At 42.3% G+C, this 22325-nt stretch overlaps 1 protein-coding gene across 1 annotated transcript; it reads left to right on the forward strand.

Annotated features, from left to right (window-relative positions):
* Window positions 1-2672: 2672 nt before the first annotated feature.
* LOC115137463 (uncharacterized) lies at window positions 2673-22223 on the forward strand. Its single transcript, XM_065024880.1, has 7 exons — window positions 2673-2833; window positions 2943-3191; window positions 3712-3836; window positions 5582-5749; window positions 19697-19858; window positions 20274-20385; window positions 20615-22223. Exons 1-7 carry the CDS (start codon window positions 2794-2796, stop codon window positions 21562-21564), a joined length of 1806 nt encoding a protein of 601 aa, XP_064880952.1. The 5' UTR covers window positions 2673-2793; the 3' UTR covers window positions 21565-22223.
* Window positions 22224-22325: the final 102 nt, after the last annotated feature.

Genomic DNA, 22325 nt, shown 5'->3' on the forward strand with positions numbered 1-22325 from the left:
ATACACATAAGTATATATTTTTAATCCTGCAAATTTAGTTAAAAGAAATTCATGTTAGCAGGCAAAATTAAACTAGGGAAATTGTGTCACTTCTCTCGTGTTCATTGCATGTAAAGTCAGTGTATATGCAACAGTTTGGGCCGCCTGGCTCGTTGAGAACTAATTTGCCAGAATTCACGTCATTATGACCGAACATTGAAGGTTGTGCAATGTAACAGCAATATTTAGACTTATGGATGCCACCAGTTAGATAAAATACGGAACGGTTCCGTATTTTACTGAAATAATAAACGTTTTGTTTTCGAAATTATAGTTTCCGGATTTTACCATATTAATGACCTAAGGCTCGTATTTCTGTGTGTTATTATATTATAATTAAAGTTTATAATTTGATAGAGCAGTCTGACTGAACGGTGGTAGGCAGCAGCAGGCTCGTAAGGATCCATTCAGACAGCACTTTCCTGCGTTTGCCAGCAGCTCTTCGCAATGCTTCAAGAATTGCGCTGTTTATGACTTCAAGCCTATCAACTCCAAAGATTAGGCTGGCAATACTAAAGTACCTATTAGAAGATCTAATAGTCAAAGATATATGACATACAAATGGTATAGAGAGAAATAGTCCTATAATAACTACAACCTAAAACTTCTTACCTGGGAATATTGAAGACTCATGTTAAAAGGAACCACCATCTTTCATATGCTCTCATGTTCTGAGCAAGGAACTTAAACATGAGCTTTTTTACATGGCACATATTGCACTTTTACTTTCTTCTTCAATACTTTGTTATTGCATTATTTAAACCAAATTGAACATGTTTCATTATTTGAGGCTAAATAGATTTTTATTGATGTATTATATTAAGTTAAAATAAGTGTTAATTGTTCATTCAGTATTCTTGTAATTGTAATTATTACAAATATATATATATAAAAATCGTCTGATTAATCGGTATCTGCTTTTTTTGGTCCTCCAATAATCGCTATCGGCGTTGAAAAATCATAATCGGTCGACCTCTAGTCTCAACCCCGCCCTGTGCAATTGGGTCCTGGACTTCCTGACGGGCCGCCTCCAGGTGGTGAAGGTAGGAAACAACATCTCCACTTCGCTGATCCTCAACACTGGGGCTCCACAAGGTTGCATGCTCAGCCCCCCTCCTGTACTCCCTGTTCACCCATGACTGCGTGGCCATGCACGCCTCCAACTCAATCATCAGGCTTGCAGATGACAAAACAGTAGTAGGCTTGATTACCAACAACGACGAGACAGCATACAGGGAGAAGGCGAAGGCTCTCGGAGTGTGGTGTCAGGAAAATAACCTCTGACTCAACGTCAACAAAACAAAGGAGATGATCGTGGACTTCAGGAAACAGTAGAGGGAGCACCCCTCCATCCACATAGATGGGTCAGCAGTGGAGAAGGTGGAAAGTTCCTCGGCGTACACATCACAGACAAACTGAAAGGGTCCACCCACACATACAGTGTGGTGAGGCTGAAGAAATATGGCTTGTCACCTAAAACCCTCACAAACTTTTAAAGATGCACAATTGAGAGCATCCTGTCAGGCTATATCACTGCCTGATACGGCAACTGCACCGCCCACAACCGCAGGGCTCTCCAGAGGGTGGTGCAGTCTGCACAACGCATCACCGGGGGCAAACTACCTGCCCTCCAGGACACCAACAGCACCCGATGTCACAGGAAGGTCAAAAAGATCAGAGGACAACAACCACCCGGGCCACTGCCTGTTCACCCCACTACCATCCAGATAGTGAGGTCAGTACAGGTGCATCAAAGCTGGGACCGAGAGACTGAAAAACAGCCATCGCTAGCAGAGAGGCTGCTGCCTACATACAGACTTTAAATCATTGGCCACTTTAATAAATGGAACACTAGTCACTTTAATAATGCCAATTTTTTTAATAATGTTTACATATCTTGCATTACTCATCTCATATGTATATACTGTATTCTATACTATCTATTGCATCCTAGCAGCCTACACCGCTCTCACATTGCTCATCTATACATTTATATATTCTTATTCCAGTGGTCAGAGCGTTGGTCTAGTAACCGAAAGGTTGCAAGATCTAATCACTGAGCTGACAAGGTAAAAATCTGTAGTTCTGCCCCTGAACAAGGCAGTTAACCCATTGTTCCTAGGCCATCATTGAAAAAAAAAAATGTTCTTAACTGACTTGCCTAGTTAAATAAAGGTAAAATAAAATAAATATATATTTATTTGACTTAGATTTGTGTATATTAGGTATTTGTTGTGGAATTGTTAGATATTGCTGCACTGTCGGAACTGGAAGCACCAGCATTTCGCGACTCCCGCAATAACATCTGACATCTGCTAACCATGTGTATGTGACCAATAAAATGTGATTTGATATAAAGCGGTTTTTCCTCAGAGTTTCCGGGACATCTTATATCAGTACACTCGTAGCAACTTAAGCATTACGAAACTATTATTCGATCAAATAAACCCACATAGCCATAAAACAATTTGTTTAACAAATTCGACACTCATTGACCTAACAAAAACTCATTTCTTGGTTGGCGAAAACACGAAAAAAACGCCACCTGCTGGGAGGAGACAGATTTTCTGCGGAGTTGGGCATGTTTCTTCCTCTTTCTCTCTGGTATTAGAAATTGTGACGAAAGTGGTTTCTCTGACGGAAAATCACACGAAGAAGAAGAAAACGGAAGTGAACAGTGACCAAGAACAATTTCCACAATAGCGTTTTTATTGTTGTTATGTAGACGTTTATGAACACCTTGGTACTCAAAATATGACTAATTTAACTACCCAGCATCACATACTTACCCAAGGTAGTGTTTAATTCGCATTGCAGACAGGATTTGGTTGATAGATTGTATCTAGGTAACGCTAGCTAGCTGCTAACAATGGCTAACTGTATGGTTTTTCACTCTCAAATAGCCTCCATTATGGAGGTGCTAGCGAATACAGCCGTGGCAGACATCTGTAAACTCGTAGACGACGACTATGCAGTGTTTCGTTTGGAAATAACTCAAAGCCAGAAAGAAAACAGGACATTACGCAGGAAACTACAGCTATTGGAACAGAAGGTGACACGGGAGCGCACAGAGAGGACAATGCGAGACCGCGTCCTCGCCTGTCGTCCCAGTAGTGTCAAGATCCTCGACCGATACAGAGGAATGGCCAGAGGTACATTTTGCACAAGGCTGGGGCTGTCGCCCTGTTCCCGTCTGCACATGTGTTCAAATGTATATTACCCAGAATTGTGTCTTGGTCAGTTTTCGGATAGAATGCAATAATTCCCCTGATTGCTTACTTAGATATCTTTGCACACAGACACTATTTCCCGGAAGGCCGAGGCTGTGCAGCCTGTCACCGTTCATATATAGCTAGTGCCTTTCGCCCCGTTCCCCTCTGCACATGTGTTAAAGATGTGTTACCTAGAATTCGGTCATGGTCAGTTTTTGAATAGTATGCAATCATTCCTCTGATTACTTGATTTATTGCATTTACTATTATTTCCTCAATGAAAACAATATGGTGCATGAAACAATCAAATTATCTATAAATAGTCTATCAGTAAGTTATAAGGTGTTACCTTACATCCTTGCCAATTCTAGACATTGTCAATTGGGTACAATATACAATTGAGCATTGACAGTAGCTAATCTAACCACATTTTTCCCACCCAATTAAATCTCTGTTGAAGGAAATCTCACTGGAGGCTACAGGAGCTTTGTGAAGCCAGCGGGAGACAATACATGGAGAGATGACCAACCAATCACTGTTGATGAGGGGAGTGGAACCTCAACCCAGCACGTTATCGTGATAGAGGTTAGTGTAATAGTTTTACATCAAAATTACAGTACATCAAATGTGGCCAATTTATTTCAGAAAGGCTCCCCTAAGCTATTTACTTGTTTACATGTACAGTACCAGTCAAAAGTTTGGACACAGCTACTCATTCAAGGGTTTTTCTTAATTTTACTATTTTATACATTGTAGAATAATAGTGAACACATCAAACTATGAAATAACACATATGTATTCATGTGGTAACCAAAAAAGTGTTAAACAAATCAAAATATATTTAATATTTGAGATTCTTCAAAGTAGCCACCCTTTGCCTTGATGGCAGCTTTGCACACGCTTTGCATTCTCTCAACCAGCTTCACCTGGAATGCTTTTCTTGAAGGAGTTCCCACATATGCTGAGCACTTGTTGGATGCTTTTCCTTCACTCTGCGGTCCAACTCATCCTAATCCATCTCAATTAGGTTGAGGTTGTGGATGCCAGGTCATCTGATGCAGCACTCCATCACTCTCCTTGTTCAAATAGCCATTCAACAGCCTGGAGGTGTGTTGGGTCATTGTCCTGTTGAAAAACAAATGATAGTCCCACTAAGCGAAAACCAGGTGGGATGGCGTATCGCTGCAGAATAATGTGGTAGCCATGCTGGTGAAGTGTGCCTTGAATTCTAAATAAATCACAGACAGTGTCACCAGCAAAGTACCCCCAAACCATCACACCTCCTCCATGTTTCACGGGAACCACACATGCGGAGATCATCCGTTCACCTACTTTGCGTCTCACAAAGATACGGTGGTTGGAACCAAAAATCTCACATTTGAACTCGGACCAAAGGACATATTTCCACCAGTCTAATGTCCATTGCTCATGTTTCTTGGCCCAAGCAAGTTTCTTCTTCTTATTGGTGTCCTTTAGTAGTGGTTTCTTTGCAGAAATTCGACCATGAAGGCCTGATACACGCAGTCTCCTCTGAACAGTTGATGTTGAGATGTGTCTGTTACTTGAACTCTGTGAAGCATTTATTTGGGCTGCCATTTCTGAGGCTGGTAACTCTAATGAACTTATCCTCTGTAGCAGAAATACGCGTTCTTCCTATCCTGTGGCGGTCCTCATGAGAGCCAGTTTCATCATAGCACTTGATGGTTTTTGCGACTGCACTTGAAGAAACTTTGTTATTCAAATGTTCCATATTGACTGACCTTCATGTCTTAAAGTATTGATGGACATGTCGTTTCTCTTTGCTTATTTGAGCTGTTCTTGCCATAATATGGACTTGGTCATTTACCAAAAAGGTCTATCTTCTGTATACTACCCCTACTTTACCAAAACACAACTGATTGGCTCAAACACATTAAGAAGGAAAGAAATTCCACAAATTAACTTTTAACAAGGCACATCTGTTAATTTAAATGCATTTCAGGTGACTACCTCATGAAGCTGGTTGAGAGAATGCCAAGAGTGTGCGACGCCGTCAAGGCAAAGGGGGGCTACTGAAGAATCTCAAATATGAAATATATTTAGATTTGTTTAACACTTTTTTGGTTACTACATGATTCCATGTGTTATTTCAAAGTTTTGATTATTATTCTACAATGTATAAAATAGTAAAAATAAAGAAAAACCTTTGAATGAGTAGGTGTGTCCAAAATGTTGACTGGTACTGTACATCCTTATTTCTCTGCCATAGGGGAGCTTGTGAGACTTCCCTACGACATTGTTATCCAATTCAACTCATGTACCTGCAATAACCTCCTCTCTTCTTCTGTCAGTCTGCAGATACAGGGGTTGCAGGTCCTGGGGTCAAGCAGGAGAGAACTGAAGGAGAGGACACAAGACACAGCAGAGACATCCAGATTGGATTGACTGGAGTGCCCCCTGTGTCCAGGGAGGACCCCGCCGCCTCGCCTCAGCCCAGGACCCAACACAGCATCACGGAGGTCAGTGGAACGCCGAACACCGTCCTCAAGTCAGAGACAGATACAGAGACTTTAACTGTAACACACAGGCTCTTACCCACAGGATCTGACCACAGATCAGACTCAGAGAGACTGGAGCTGCGGCCACTGGGCTCTCCTCCTGCTTCCAGCTCAGAGTACTTACCGGTATTTCACCAGAGCCAGAGGACGGTTAATTCCTGTGGAGATGGTGACGCATTAGACACTGGTGTTGATGATCTGCCTTGTTCTTACGCTACAGAGATGGACCCTGGCAACATATCCTTGGGTTTAGAGACACAGACTCATCTGTTTAGAGAGGACTGGAACCAGTACAGTAGTAGTGTATACTCTGAAGGGTGCCTAGATAAGAAACGAGAGGTTATAGTGGTAGACGAGGTGAAAGTGGAGGGCGACGCTCCTCCCACATGGAATGCAGATTGTCACCTAGGAGACAGACACTCACAGGGTAGAGATTTCTTAGATTACAGAGAAAGCTTGGACACAAATATAAATGTTGTCACGCACTCCCCTTTACACGCATTCAGGGATCGTGTCCCAGTGTCCACGTCGATGGCACCTTCCGATTCACACGGCTGTGTCGTTTTCGATCAAGTGTTGAACTCAAATGACCAAAGAGCCATGGCTCGTGGAGGGGGAGCAACATCCGGCATTAGTAAAGAGAAACGGTTCCTCTGCATGTTCTGTAACAAAGGCTTCAGCTGCCCCCAGAAAGTGGAGATCCACCAGAGGGTCCACACAGGGGAGAAACCCTACAGCTGTACCCAGTGTCATATGTGCTTTTCCCAGGCTTGTCACCTAAAGAGGCACCAGAGGGTCCACACAGGGGAGAAACCCTACAGCTGCCCCCATTGTGAGAAGAGGTTCTCCCGCCAGGACCAGCTGAAGATGCACCTGAAGGTCCACACGGGAGAGAGGCCATTTGCATGTACGCACTGCAGGAAGAGGTTCTCAGAGAGGAGCAACCTCAGGATACACCAGCAGAAAAACCATTCCACTATGTAACATAGGAAGTACCCATTCCACTCTATAGCGTCTGATGTTTAGATCAAACCCAGCATTAAAGACACAGATTCATTTTCAGTGTTATCAGCAGAAAGGATCCACAGATGCATTTAGAATAACGAGAGTAACAGATTAATGTTGAATATTTGTGGGTAGAATATTGCATCCAGATATGATATTGTGTGATATATATATAAGGCATATATAAGCCTAAAAATTTAAAATAAGTGCTTGAGGTGGACCTCTGTAGGAGATGAAAAATTCAAAAGAAACCGGGAGTACATATGTTTTGATTTGAAAAGCAAACAGATTCTAGGTTGGTTGATGTCATAAATATTAAGAACTAATAGGCGATGGAAAAGTGGAGAGGAACTGGCACGACTGTCTGAATGAGTTGCCAGCATCACAAAACGTTTTTGGAGAATGATATGTTACTTTTGTAAGCTTTGGCCTAGACCAGGACTATTCAACTCTTACCCAATGAGGTCCAGAACCTGCTTGTTTTCTGTTCTACCTGATAATTAATTGTACCAGGTCTAAAATCAGTCCATAAGTTGAGCGGAACAATGGAGAAAAAAATGCAGCAGAACTGGCTTCGACTTCCAGAGTTGAGTTTGAGGGGCCTAGACTATATTGCAACATAAGGATGCATTAAGGTGTATTACAGATTTAATATTATTTTACTTGGGATGAGAGGTTGAATTCGTCTGATGACACCAATACTTCTCGCAATTTTATTTCAGACAAATGAAATGGGATTTTCCCAGTTAATTATTTTTGTCAATGTAAAGAACACCTTGGGATTTGGTCATTTTAACACAGGGTAGTAAAGGAAATGTATTATTTTTTCGGGCAATAAAATGCATGTGATAGCTTTACATTTTTTTTTAGGGACAACTTATTTGATTTAAACCAGTTGTCAACATTTAATTACAAATAAAGTTTTGCGATACTAATCATTGAACGAAAATGCCATGGAAAATGTTATTGGGCTTTTGAGCAGCAGTTTCATTTACAACATCCGACCAGTAGATATCAAAACGTTTTTCTGTAAATATAGCAATGTGTGATCAAAATTACTGAAACAAGCCTCTCGGGTGGCGCAGTGGTTAAGGGCGCTGTACTGCTGTGCCATCAGAGTCCCTGGGTTCGCGCCCAGGCTCTGTCATAACCGCCGCGACCGGGAGGTCTTGGTCGGTAGGGATGTCCTTGTCTCATCGCGCACCAGCGACTCCTGTGGCGGGCCGGGCGCAGTGCACGCTAACCAAGGTTGCCAGGTGCACGGTGTAGCCTCCGACACATTGGTGCGGCTGGCTTCCGGGTTGGTTAAGAAGCAGTACGGCTGGCTGGGTTGTGTATCGGAGGACGCATGACTTTCAACCTTCGTTTATCCCGAGCCCGTACGGGAGTTGTAGCGATGAGACAAGATAGTAGCTACTACAACAATTGGATATCACGAAATTGGGGAGAAAAAGGGGTCAAATTTACTGAAACAAATTCTATTGACCTGATTGCTTTGAGAGCTGGTACAAACGAGTTAAAATAACGGGAAATTAAGAGACCAGAGACCCCCGATTTTAAAATAAATGAGTAAATATGTTGTCAGATTGCTACTTGTAGCAGTGATTCTTAAGTATAATAATGGCAAGATATAAGAAATGTGTTTATGATCAAAATTACTGAAACAAGCCTCCCGGGTGGCGCAGTGGTTAAGGGCGCTGTACTTGATCACTCTTCTGTCGCAGAGAATTTTCCTGCTGCATCAGGAAATTCAAATGAATCCCTGAAATCAGTTCTCTTTCTCTCCATGCAGGGGCAGTCAAGCCATTGGGATCAGCGCTTGCTATAAAAAAAATATATATTCTCGCTCACTCAAACGCTAGGCCCTATTACTGCAAAATTCAAATGTACAAAAATGTATCTGAAATGCAGCAGCCATATACATCAATTGTCGTTTTACATAGCTTAATAACACAATATGGATATTGGTCTTCACTAGGCCACTACATACAAGTGTATCTTAAGGTTACGAATGATCTGTCAAAATATAATTCTGCTGCCTTCAATACTGTTTTGGCGGGGGTTCGATTCCGGCCAACGCATTTCTGGCACAAATAACTCAATCCCCCTGATTGACTTGATTAAGTTACACATTTCAAATATGGACAGTCTAGGGATATTTTACCCCTGATCTTGATAAGAAATGACCATACCAGACACTTTTGGATAACATAAAAAGGAAACAAAATAATAACAATAGCCTACGCTACACCAACATTAGTTTCCATTCATACAAAGTGTCGGGTAAATTGCCACAGTAGATTTGCCGTGGTAAACAAGGAAATCCTTTTTTCTGTTGTACGGAATGCTTGTCAATCGCCCTTAGTCTGTTCAAAAAGAGCTAGGTCTTTCCGATGACAACACCAACCAGAGGGCGAACATATCTAGAAAGTTGGAAGTGTAACCTGATCTCCCACGGGAGCAACCAACGTCTTGTTTAGACTCTTTGACCGAGGGCAGGCACTGGTTACAATATGCCATTTGGTTATATTCCAATAAACTACATTCTGTAGGCTACCCGTAAAAGGCGCTGCATGGTCAATCCGACATCTGCATTGGCCGTGTAGCATTTACGGTGATACTGCTTCGGCAGGAGTCAGGGAATTCATACATCTTGTGCTTCGCAGAGCTGTTGTGAAGGAACTTGTCAGGGAAGTGAGTTTGTGTTTATACAGGACCTCCTGCCCCCCCCACCTACCATCAGCCAATCATGTCAATGTGGAGCTATACGGAGTCCTCTGCATTGTTACAAAATTTGGGAGACGAGAAGCGATGTGGTACGGAGCTCAATTTGGCCCCTGCATGCTTCCGTAGGCGCCGCAATTGCTTCACACCTTCCATACGGAGCCTCCCACCACATTTTTGCATCAAGCATAAAGCCATCAGTTGATTGACAGATGTAGGCCTACTGTAGAACGATATATTTTCCTCCAGTGTTGATGTTCGCCTAGTTTTATAATTAGGCTGTGTATAATTTGTCAATTTAGTTATTGTCTTTGGTGTGGATTGAAAGCCTGTATTGTGTAGCCTTAATATTTCATTTTGTAAAGCTGTCAAGATGTTTGAGCCTATCCCAGATGATTTTGTTGAGCTGATACACTTTTCTCAGAATTGTAAATTATCAGACTATTTGTTTTACTTCTAGAAAACTTTTGAAATAAATGCAATTCACTTGTGGCCCTAATGTAGGCTCAGGCTTGCCACTAGATCACTGGGCGCAAATTCATGAGGCTCGGGGCCGGAGCACACTGCTTAGACCTCTGCGCTACTGCAGGTTACAATGCTCGACAATACTTAAATCACTTGTGCTACCCACACTATAGAATAATAATTGGAAATTCTCAAAAACATGTAATTTAAATTATTCATGCCTCTGTTCCAAATTTCCCCACTGTGTCCCTTACAGCCTGTTTTTTTCCTCAGTGAGTACTGGCGGCTAGCTGTTGTTCCACAGGAAGCTTATCTGTAACCCAAACACCAGATGGCTGCCTCTAATTTAATATCAGTCCTAATGCTCAATCCCTCTGTTCGTAATGTGATCTTGTATTGAAACATTTACTTCTTCAATTACTAAGATATTGCACTATTAGAGTGCTATCTGAAAGCCCATTACCATTCACTTTGTTCCTTCACACTTATTAAATGTCTATTTTAAGATTCATATGTAATGCTTTGGAGGGATCAATATGTATTAACTCTATATCTGTCCCCTGTATATCACATGCTCTGTCCATAATAAGTCTCTACCTAGCATTTGTAACGGTTGATTAGGTGAATACAGAATTGGTTCTATTTAACAAGGTATGAGGTTTATTTCAAAATGTATTACCAGGGTGGAAGAAAGTGGTTATACTTTTATTGGTTAGGGGTAAGTCAAATCCTATACAATGCTTTAATTAACCCTATCTTTCTCAAATGATCCATCAAGGGACCACTTAACATTTCTCAGAATACTTTTTACACCACTTATGTACGTCTAATTGTGGATTAGCAGGTTCTATATATATTTGTTCTATTGTTTACTTCATCAGATCTCTAGTAACCCATTATACATTTGTTACATCACAAATTCATCCTATACACCAGTGTTCTATTCATACAGGGGTTTAAATATTCACTCTAGTCTTCTATTTAACAGCATATTCAGGAATAATACTATTTTCTTTCATATCTACATACAGAATCCCTATATAATGTTATAGACCTGAAAACTCAGCTCACACAGAACTGGTTGGGGTATTCATTATTTTCCTTATATAACTATACTTAGGTATTCACATCCACAACACTCCATGTGCAACTTCAACAATTCTAAATGCCTACAATAACACCTTGTGCTATTATCAGTGGTTCTCAGACCACGTTGACTTTTCTATCATTACATCCTATGTATCTTCAACGGTTCTCTTTGACGCTATTTCTTATAAACTAGTAGTCCCAGACTACGATGGGCGGTGGTGGATGGAATCCCTAGATTGAGTCCCTACATTATTACCCCATGTGCATCTTCAATGATTCTCTTGTCGTTACTTCCTATGCACAATATGTATCTCCTACTCTGCCTTCTGAAAGTATTCAGACCCCTTGACTTTTTCCACATTTTGTTAGGTTACAGCCTTATTCTAAAATTGATTAAACAGTTTCCCCCTCATCAATCTACCCACAATAGCCCATAATGACAAAGCAAAAACAGGTTTTTAGAAATTTTTGCTAATTTATTAAAAATGCAAAACTGAAATGTCACATTTACATAACTATTCAGACCCTTGTCCTGAAGCCACTTCTGCATTGTCTTGGCTGTGTCCTTAGGGTCATTGTCCTGTTGGAAGGTGAGCCTTTGCCCCAGTCTGAGATCCTGACTGCTCTGGAGCAGGTTTTCATCAAAGATCTCTCTGTACTGCTCTGTTCATCTTTGCATCGATCCTGAATAGTCTCTCAGTCCCTGACACTGAAAACATCCCCACCGCATGATGCTGCCACCACCATGTGTCACTGTAGGGATGGTGCCAGGTTTCCTCCAGACGTGACGCTTGGCATTCAAGAGTTCAATCTTGGTTTCATCAGACCAGAGAATCTTGTTTCTCATGGTCAGAGTCCTTAGGTGCCTTTCGGCAAATTCAGAGCGGGCTGTCATGTGCCTTTTACTGAGGAGTGGCTTCCGTCTGGCCACTCTACCATAAAGGCCTGATTGGTGGTGCTGCAGAGATGGTTGTCCTTCTGGTTCTCCCATCTCCACAGAGGAATTCTAGAGCTCTGTCAGAGTGACCCCCTGACCAAGGTCCTTCTCCCGTTATTGCTCAGTTTGGTCGGGCGGCCAGCTCTAGGAAGAGTCTTGGTGGTGCCAAACTTCTTCCATTTAAGAATCTTGGGGACCTTCAATGCTGCAGAAATTGTTTGGTACCCTTCCCCAGATCTGTGCCGACACAATCCTGTCTCGGAGCTCAACGGAAAATTGCTTCAACCTCATGGCTTGTTCTTTTGCTCTGACATGCACTGTCAACTGTGGGACCTTTATATAGACAGATGTGTGCCTTTCCAAATCATGTCCAATCAATTTAACTTACCACAGGTGGACTCCAATCAAGTTGTAGAAACATCTCAAGGATGATCAATGGAAACAGGATGCACCTGTGCTCAATTTCGAGTCTCATAGCAAAGGGTCTGAATACTTATGTAAATTAGGTATCTGTTGTTGTGTTACAAATCATTTGCAAAAAAAATATTAAAGCCTGTTTACATTTTGTCAATATGGGGTCTTGTGTGTAGATTGCTGAGGATTTTTAAAATGTAATCAATTTTAGAAAGGCTGTAACGTAACAGAATGTGGAAAAAGTCAAGGGATCTGAATACTTTCCGAAGGCACTGTATATTTAATAACACCACGTGTCATTGTTAGTGGCTGCAGGCCACGTATACACTTCAATAAATGTCTACAGACAGCTGTCAGCGGGGCTTCCATGGTACTGTTACGCCCTCGCTCTAGTCTTCTATAAGACTACGGGTACCTTTTTATGCATTATTCACCTTAATTGTATTGGTTTTATAATAAATAAATAAATAATAATTTAAAATTGACTTACTGAAATAATTTGCCGTCCTTCAATTGTTCGCAGATGATGTCTCCTCCTGGGCAGTTAACAATAAGGTGGGAATTTCCCTCAAAATGCGCCACCGGTTTTCCTCGCAGACCCCCAACTGGAAAGCTCCGCAGGTAGAATCAATCATCCAGTTCGTGATGCCAAATTGTCGTGGAAATTCTTACACAGGGAGACTCAAAGTCAATCTTAAATGAATCATTGTTTATTATCAGCGTGCTGGAGAGGTTCCAACCAACTCAATGCATCAAGTACACATGTCAATCTACTGGGGTAGTCCCGTTAGTTCTTATTACCAGACAAGTTATATTTGCATGATTTAGCTTATTCAACATTCATATTTAATGAATCAGTAATGTTTGGAATGTGACAGACCAATACCTCAAAAGGCTTCTCTCTAAGCTGTGCCCTTGAAATGGAGATATCCCTTTCTCTAAACAAGGTTCTGGGCTGCCAAATTGCAGATCATGAGGATTCATTCAATCAGTCACTTGCATGAATACAGAAATAGGTTTTTACAAAAACACAAACGTAAACATTTCCATCACACACATTCAATACCGCCTTGCACACATCTAGCTGATCTAAGGTGTAATCATTAGTCCAACAGTTCCAAACGAGAGTTTCTATTGGACAAAGCTAGGTATGTTAATCCCCATTTCGTTCCGTTTGCTTCTGTTTAAGAAATGTTTTTCAACAGAATTGACGGAATGAATACACCCCTGATCACACACAAACAATTCACTTTCATAGCTACATACAGTTTGTTGTATTCCTTCTCGCATGTATGCGCTCTCTTCCTCTCACCTTTTCCCTTTGCTTGTGGACTTCAATGCACAGCACATTGTCTGCTACCAGGCGAAAAAGCATTTCCAAGCAAAACATTCATATCATAACGGCTACACACAGCCTACATCGTTGTCACCATATTAGCTAAAGTAACATCATAGTCAACATAGCTACAATCATGCAGTACAGTCACTGGGGCCCCCCGGTGGCAATAAATTAATAAAACCAAAAGCTTACCTTGACTTGGAAGAGTTCCAGTGTTGGATAGTCATAGCTAGCTAACATAGCATTCCTCTGTTTGAGCCGGGTGTTTGAGTAGGCTAAACTAGCTAGCTGCGTTTGCTAGATATGAAAATAGTGATAGTTTTGCTCTCTCGCTCCTCCATTTTGGAAGAAATGAATTTGTTAAAAACTATTGTCTTTGAGTCAACTACTCACCATATTTTATGCACTGCAGCGCTAGCTAGCTGTAGCTTATGCTTTCAGTACATTCTCTAATCCTTTGATTGGGTATAAAACATGTCAGTTCATGCTGCAAGAGCTCTGATAGGTTGGGGGATGTCCTCTGGAAGTTGTCATAATTTTGCTGTGTAAGTCTATGGAAGGGGGTGAGAACCATGAGCCCCCTAGGTTTTGTATTGAAATCAATGTACCCAGAGTAAGACGGAAACTAGCTGTCCTCCGGCTACACCATGGTACTTACGTTAGAGTGCTGTTGAGGCTACTGTCAACCTTCATTGCAAAACAGTGTGTTTTAATCAATTATTTGGTATTGTGAATATATTTTATAGTTTTTATCTAAAAAGGACAACTTTTTAAATGTTTAACTATTTGTATTAAATTCACTGAGGAGGATGGTCCTCCCCTTCCTCCTCTGAGGAGCCTCCACTTATGAATACAGATGATACATAGGCGCATTATTTTAAATGATTTTGTTTTAAGCCTTCCCCAAACCACCATAAAATTATGCTGGAAATGTCCATAGTGAGTTGGGGAGAAAGATAATTTTTTTAAGATAAAAAAAGTCAAATGATTTAAAGGAATAGGTCAGTGGGCTACAGCAATGTCGCCTGCAGTAGGCCTACTGGGCGGAGGGGGTGAAACACCAGCTGGTCGTACTTCAGGTACGTTATGTTGCCTCTCTTTTGCTGTTCAAAGAAAGCGGGTCGTTTCTTGAGGCGTAACTTTCGGAGAAGTCTTCATTGATTAAGAACTGAGCTCTTTGGCCTTGCACACCAGTGGTGGGTTTGGTGTTGAAATGAGAATGCATACGCAGATAAGAACCCCATGCCCACTAATATATGGTGGTGGATCTTTTATGGGGCTGTTTTGCTTCCACTGGTCCTGGGGCCCTGGTTAAGGTCAAAGGCATCATGAACTTTACTCAGTACCAGGACATTTTAGCCAAAAACCTGGTTGCCTCTGCAAGGAAGGTGATACTTGGCCTCAAGTGGATCTTCCAGCAAGACTATAACCACAAGCACACGTCAAAATCCACAAAGAAATGGTCAATTGAAACTAATCCCATTGAAAACCTGTGGTTTGAATTGAAGAGGGCAGTCCATAAGCGCAGACAAAGGATACCAATGATCTGGAAAGATTCTGTATGGTCTAAGATCCATCCTCCTAATGTATTCTACAATTTTATAAAACATTTTATAAAAAGGCTCAGTGCTATAATCTTCGCACGGTGAGGTATTGAAAACAGGAGTGTCAATCATTTATCTTTTTGTGAAAATCTTTCTCTGAGCAATTGTATTAGTTAAAAATACCATACATTTAAAAAATACATTTTTTTTAATTTTTTTTATTTATTTCACCTTTATTTAACCAGGTAGGCTAGTTGAGAACAAGTTCTCATTTGCAACTGCGACCTGGCCAAGATAAAGCATAGCAGTGAGAACAGACAACACAGAGTTACACATGGAATAAACAATTAACAAGTCAATAACACAGTAGAAAAAAAAATGGGCAGTCTATATACAATGTGTGCAAAGGCATGAGGAGGTAGGCGAATAATACAATTTTGCAGATTAACACTGGGGTGATAAATGATCAGATGGTCATGTACAGGTAGAGATATTGGTGTGCAAAAGAGCAGAAAAGTAAATAAATAAATAAAAAAACAGTATAAAAACAGTATGGGAATGAGGTAGGTGAAAATGGGTGGGCTATTTACCAATAGACTATGTACAGCTGCAGCGATCGGTTAGCTGCTCGGATAGCTGATGTTTGAAGTTGGTGAGGAGATAAAGTCTCCAACTTCAGCGATTTTTTGCAGTTCGTTCCAGTCACAGGCAGCAGAGTACTGGAACGAAAGGCGGCCAAATGAGGTGTTGGCTTTAGGGATGATCAGTGAGATACACCTGCTGGAGCGCGTGCTACGGATGGGTGTTGCCATCGTGACCAGTGAACTGAGATAAGGCGGAGCTTTACCTAGCATGGACTTGTAGATGACCTGGAGCCAGTGGGTCTGGCGACGAATATGTAGCGAGGGCCAGTCGACTAGAGCATACAAGTCGCAGTGGTGGGTGGTATAAGGTGCTTTGGTGACAAAACGGATGGCACTATGATAGACTGCATCCAGTTTGCTGAGTAGAGTGTTGGAGGCCATTTTGTAGATGACATCGCCGAAATCGAGGATCGGTAGGATAGTCAGTTTTACTAGGGTAAGCTTGGCGGCGTGAGTGAAGGAGGCTTTGTTGCGGAATAGAAAGCAGACTCTTGATTTGATTTTCGATTGGAGATGTTTGATGTGAGTCTGGAAGGAGAGTTTGCAGTCTAGCCAGACACCTAGGTACTTATAGATGTCCACATATTCAAGGTCGGAACCATCCAGGGTGGTGATGCTAGTCGGGCATGCGGGTGCAGGCAGCGATCGGTTGAAAAGCATGCATTTGGTTTTACTCGCGTTTAAGAGCAGTTGGAGGCCATGGAAGGAGTGCTGTATGGCATTGAAGCTCGTTTTGGAGGTTAGATAGCACAGTGTCCAATGACGGGCCGAAAGTATATAGAATGGTGTCGTCTGCGTAGAGGTGGATCAGGGAATCGCCCGCAGCAAGAGCAACATCATTGATATATACAGAGAAAAGAGTCGGCCCGAGAATTGAACCCTGTGGCACCCCCATAGAGACTGCCAGAGGACCGGACAGCATGCCCTCCGATTTGACACACTGAACTCTGTCTGCAAAGTAATTGGTGAACCAGGCAAGGCAGTCATCCGAGAATTGCATACAATATAGCTCAGTATTTGAATTATGTATTTTATTCAGTCATTTTTCCACTATTACTGTTTACTTGGTGCATCTACCTCACATCTCGCTGAGTCTACCTTTAAAGAAGGGGTGAGGGGAGTTCCTTACTAATTAGTGACCTTATTTCATCAATCAAGTATAAGGGAGAAGTGAAAACCCGCAGACACTCGGCCCTCCATGGAATGAGTTTGACACGTGCTTTAAAGGGACAGTTCACAAAATGACATATTGGTTTCCTTACCCTGTAAGCAGTCTATGGACAAGGTTTGACATCAGTCCATGCTTTGGTTTAGTTTTCCTGGCACTGTTTCCAAATGCTAATGTTTTAGCATTTGTAGCAAAAAATCCCATTCAAGTCATGGTACCAACATTTTTTTGCATGGATTGCCGTCGTACCTTGACCATAGACTGCTTACAGGTTAAGGAAACCAATGTGTAATTTGGGTAAACTATCCCTTTAAACCTAACCTATGACCTGACCCATCACCTTATGTATTACTGCCACATAGTGACAAAAATGGCTGTTAGCCTCCCACGCGCAGGTTACTTTCTGTCCCTAAAACTGACACTAAATAATATAAACAAAACATATTTTTTATAAAACTTAAAGTAAATAAAAACAAGTAAATCAGATCTGAAAACTAACCTAAACTACATTTCAAACAAAAAATCTTAAATCGTATAGAAATGAAAAATGAATATAAAAACTCAACTATGGGCCTCTCGAGAGGTGCAGTGCTACCTATGCCACTAGAGATTCTGATTCGGGTCCAGGCTCTGTCGCAGCCGGCCGCAACTGGGAGACCCATGGGACTGCGCACAATTGGCTCAGCATCATTCGGGTTAGGGGAGGGTTTGGCCGACAGGGATGTTCTTGTCCGATAGCGCACTTACGACTCCTGCGGCGGGCCGGGCGCAATGTACGCTGACACGGTCACCAGGTGTAATTTGTTTCCTCCGACACATTGGTGCAACTGACTTCCGGGTTAAGTGGGCATTGTGTCAAGAAGCAGTGCGGCTTGGTTGGGTTGTGTTTCGGAGGACGCATGGATCTCGACATTCGCCTCTCCCGAGTCTGTACGAGAGTTGCGGCGATGGGACAAGACTGTAACTACCAATTGGATACCACAAAATTAGGGAGAAAAGGGGGGTATTTAATTTTTTTAAATAATAAATAAAAATAACTATAACATTGGTAGAACATTTTTAAATTGCTTATTTATTTTTAGCTGGGGGGTGGGATTAATTTAAGAGGTAGGGTTTAACGTTTTTGGAAGATGGGCAGGGACTCTGCTGTTCCACCATTGTGGTGCCAGGACAAATAAGAGCTTTGACTTGGCTGAGCTTGAGCTGACCTACCTGTAGGAGTGGGATGGCCAAGAGACCAGAGTTCATAGAACAGAGTGTAAGGGATGGGGTGTAGGTTTTGAGCATGGAAGAAGTTTGGAACCAACAAGACTCATCCTAGAGCTGGCCGCCCGGCCAAACTGAGCAATCGGGGGAGAAGAACCCGAGGTGCCCAAGAACCCGATGGTCACTCTGACAGAGCTCCAGAGTTCCCCTGTGGAGATGGGAGAGCCTTCCAGAAAGACAAACATCAATGCAACACCACCAATCAGGCCTTTATGGTAGAGTGGCCAGACGGAAGCCACTCCTCAGTAAAAGTTACATGACAGCTCGCTTGGAGTTTGCCAAAAGTAACCTAAAGGACTCTCAGACCACAATAAACAAGATTCTCTGGTCTGATGAAACCAAGACTGAACTCTTTGGCCTGAGTCGCATCTGGCGGAAACCTGGCACCATCCCTACTGTGAAGCATGTTGGTGGCAGCATCATGCTGTGGGGATGTTTTTCAGCAGCCGGGACTAGGAGACTATTTAGGATCGAGGCAAAGATGAACTGAGCATAGAGAGATACTTGATGAAAACCTGCTCAGGAACTCAGACCGGGGTGAAGGTTCACCTTCCAATCAGACAACGACCCTAAGCACACAGACAACAAAGACAACGCAGGAGTGGTTTCGGGACAAGTCTCTGAATGTCCTTGAGTGGCCCGGCCAGAGCCCAGACTTGAACCCGATCAAACATCTCTGGAGAGACCTGAAAATAACTGTGTAACGACCTGGTCTGCAGAGAAGAATGGGAGAAACTCCCGAAAATACAGGTGTGCCAAGCTTGTAGCGTCATACCCAAGAAGACGCAAGGCTGTAATTGCTGCCAAAGGTACTTCACAGCAAAGTACTGAATAAAGGGTCTGAAAAGTTACGTAAAACTTTTTTTTTTATACATTTGCAAAAATGTCTAAACCTGTTTTTGCTTTGTCATTATGGGATATTGTGTGTAGATTGAGGAAAAAACGATTTATTCAATTTTTTAGAATAAATCTGTAACGTAACAAAATGTGGAAAAAGTCAAGGGGTGTGGATACTTTCCAAATGCACTGTATAGTGTACACACACTGACGAACACGTCAAAATAGTTTAGACGGGTTTGTATGAGGTTGACTTGATTTTCTAGCTGACTTCACAGCTGACTCATATTTACCCACAACATCATATTTATGTCCACAATGATGAGTTTAACATCAATGAAGTCACTAACTACAGTATTGGACTCAAATGTAGTGGGGATGGGTAAACACTCCATGTTGAAAGTCTGTTTATTATCTGTGTGTACATACCTGAGGGAGTGTATGTCTGTGTAATCTGTATCACCTGTCTCTTCCAGGAGGAGGAGGGTCCAGAGGTGCTGCTGGTGAAGGAGGAGGGGTGTGGGGAGGGTCTGGGGAACACTGAGAGGACCATGGTTATGGAAGACAACCAGAGTACACCTCCTGAACCCACAGAGGAACCAGCTGTACAGCACAGGACTATACACAGTATCACTGAGGTGAGCCCACTGTAAACTACAGTCTGATTGGTATTACGTCGGGCCGTATTCCACTAAGCCTCTCAGTTGGAGTGCTGATCTAGGGTCAGTTTAGCCTTTTAGATCATAATGAATGACTATGTAATCAGGTGGAGGACCTGATCCTCGATCAGAACTTCTACTCGGAGACTCTTTGTGTATAAGGGCACAGGCCTTGATATATTGTCAGGTAGTGTGGGACCATGCCTTTGAATGATCAAACCAAAGAAGGTAAAGTAATCAAATCTACTAACACGTTTGCATAGGATCAAATCAACTAACATGTTTGCATAGGACTCATAACAATCCCGCATTGCCGAATCAGATGATGCTCCATAGCAGGGTGCTCATATCAGATTCCTTGATCCAACATCCTCTCACTCTGTATCTCTTACAGTCAGTAGACATGGAGGATGGGAAGCCTGATCTGCTGCTGGTCAAAGAGGAGACAATAGAGGATGAACCAGAGAGCATTGATCTGCTGAGTGGACTAAAGCTGGGGGAGCAAGGTAAGAGAGAAATAATATGGTCTACATACAGTAATAGATCTTCAATGGGAATAGTGATGCACCTGGCTATTATGTCTCCTCCTTAATTTTCTTCATTAATAAAATAAAACTTATGTTTACATACAAAAACACACATTATGTATGAAAATTATTAGGTAATTGACAAAACTCCATATGTAGAGTTTTCTCTACATGTTTTTAAAGTATATTTTGTAACCTCTTCCTGCAGGTGGTTGGCTGGATGCTAACAGAGGAGACTGGGCGGCCAGCTTGGATTCCCAGAACGGTGCAGCCAAAGGCTTAAGGGACAACATCACTGAGCAGGCCAGGACCAGAGGCGATATAATAGAGGTCAGTGGATGGGACAGTGTACTCAACTCCCGGCTGGGGAACACTGTTAACCAGAAACTGACAGTCGAACACAAAACAACCGAATTTAGTCTCCATGAAAACATACTGGCTGAGACCAGGGCGAGACGTAGATTTGGACTGCAGGGTCGGGGAGGTGTCCGTATGCGGCTGGAGAGAACAGACACAGACTTCGCTAGTGATGCTCCGTCCTGCTCCTATAGTTGTGATTCAGAGAGACTGATGGCACCTCAGGTTAACCCCCTAACAGGTGCTGCCTTCAGTCTGCCTTCTATGGGATCTATCAACTGGAACATGGACTATGCGACAACACAGACACTCCCTGGCGCTTGTCCTCCTCACACTCTCCTAATGTTAAACCAGACCTCAGACAATTCCAGTGCCTCAACACTAAATGGCTACACAAGCCCATTAACAAATGACAGTAGTGGAGATGGAATCTGTAAAGCTGGCAGCGCTAAAGAGAAGCGCTTCCCATGTTCATTCTGTGGGAAAGCCTTCAGTTTTCCCAAACAGGTGGAGATCCACCAGAGGATGCACACTGGCGAGAAACCATTCAACTGTACACAGTGTCAAATGCGCTTTGCCCGGGCTGGCCACCTGAAGAGCCATCAGAGAGTCCACACAGGGGAGAAACCCTTCAGCTGCCCCCAGTGTGAGAAGAGGTTCTCCCACCAGCACCAGCTGAAGAGGCACCTGAAGGTCCACACGGGAGAGAGGCCGTTTGCCTGTACACACTGCGAGAAGAGGTACTCAGAGAGGAGCTACCTCAGGTTACACCTGCAAAAAATGCACACGGCCTGTGTGTAGTTCTATTTGTTCTTTTTAACGTTTATTTAACTAGGCAAGTCAGTTAAGAATACATTCTTATTTACAATGACAGCTTACTGGGGAACTGCCTTGTTCAGGGGCAGAACGACAGGTTTTTACCTTGTCAGCTCGGGGATTCGATCCAGCAACCTTTCGGTTACTGCACCAACGCTCTAACCACTAGGCTACCTGCCGCACCAAAGTTAGTTTGTTTGTAGTTCATTCTGTTGGTTTTGGATGTAGTAGGGAACTGGATGAGGTGAACTGAGGAAAGAATGAGTATGATGAGGCAGAGTAGATGATATGGTGATAGTTGGTGTGATGGTGTCTGTAAAAATGCTTCCCTGATGAAGTGACAACCTTGTACTGTTTGATGCTGGTGTTTTATAGTGAGATAATGATAGTGCCTTAATTCATGTTTACTTAAAATTAAGTAGTGAAGCAGTGTGTAATGTAATGTTGAACCTTTTCCAAAGTATTCTAAAATTCATTTTATCAAAGCGATGGTACCAGATTTATAGAAAAGGTCAAGTGTTACCATAGTGAGAAGTTATTCTACTTGTGATTGCTATTTTGTTTAAAAGAAATACTAAATTGACTCTGCTGACTGACTTGGCTATTTTGTATCTTTTTTTATAATAAACTCCAATGGCTCCATATTGTAAGGTACTTGAATCAGTGTTAAGAGTTGGCTTGACTGTGGTTAACGTTTTATAATATCATGTCATGTCTCTGTGTGTACAGCAAAGTTTCTTATATAA

Source organism: Oncorhynchus nerka, linkage group LG11 (genome assembly GCF_034236695.1).
Source record: "Oncorhynchus nerka isolate Pitt River linkage group LG11, Oner_Uvic_2.0, whole genome shotgun sequence".
Lineage (NCBI taxonomy): Eukaryota > Metazoa > Chordata > Actinopteri > Salmoniformes > Salmonidae > Oncorhynchus > Oncorhynchus nerka.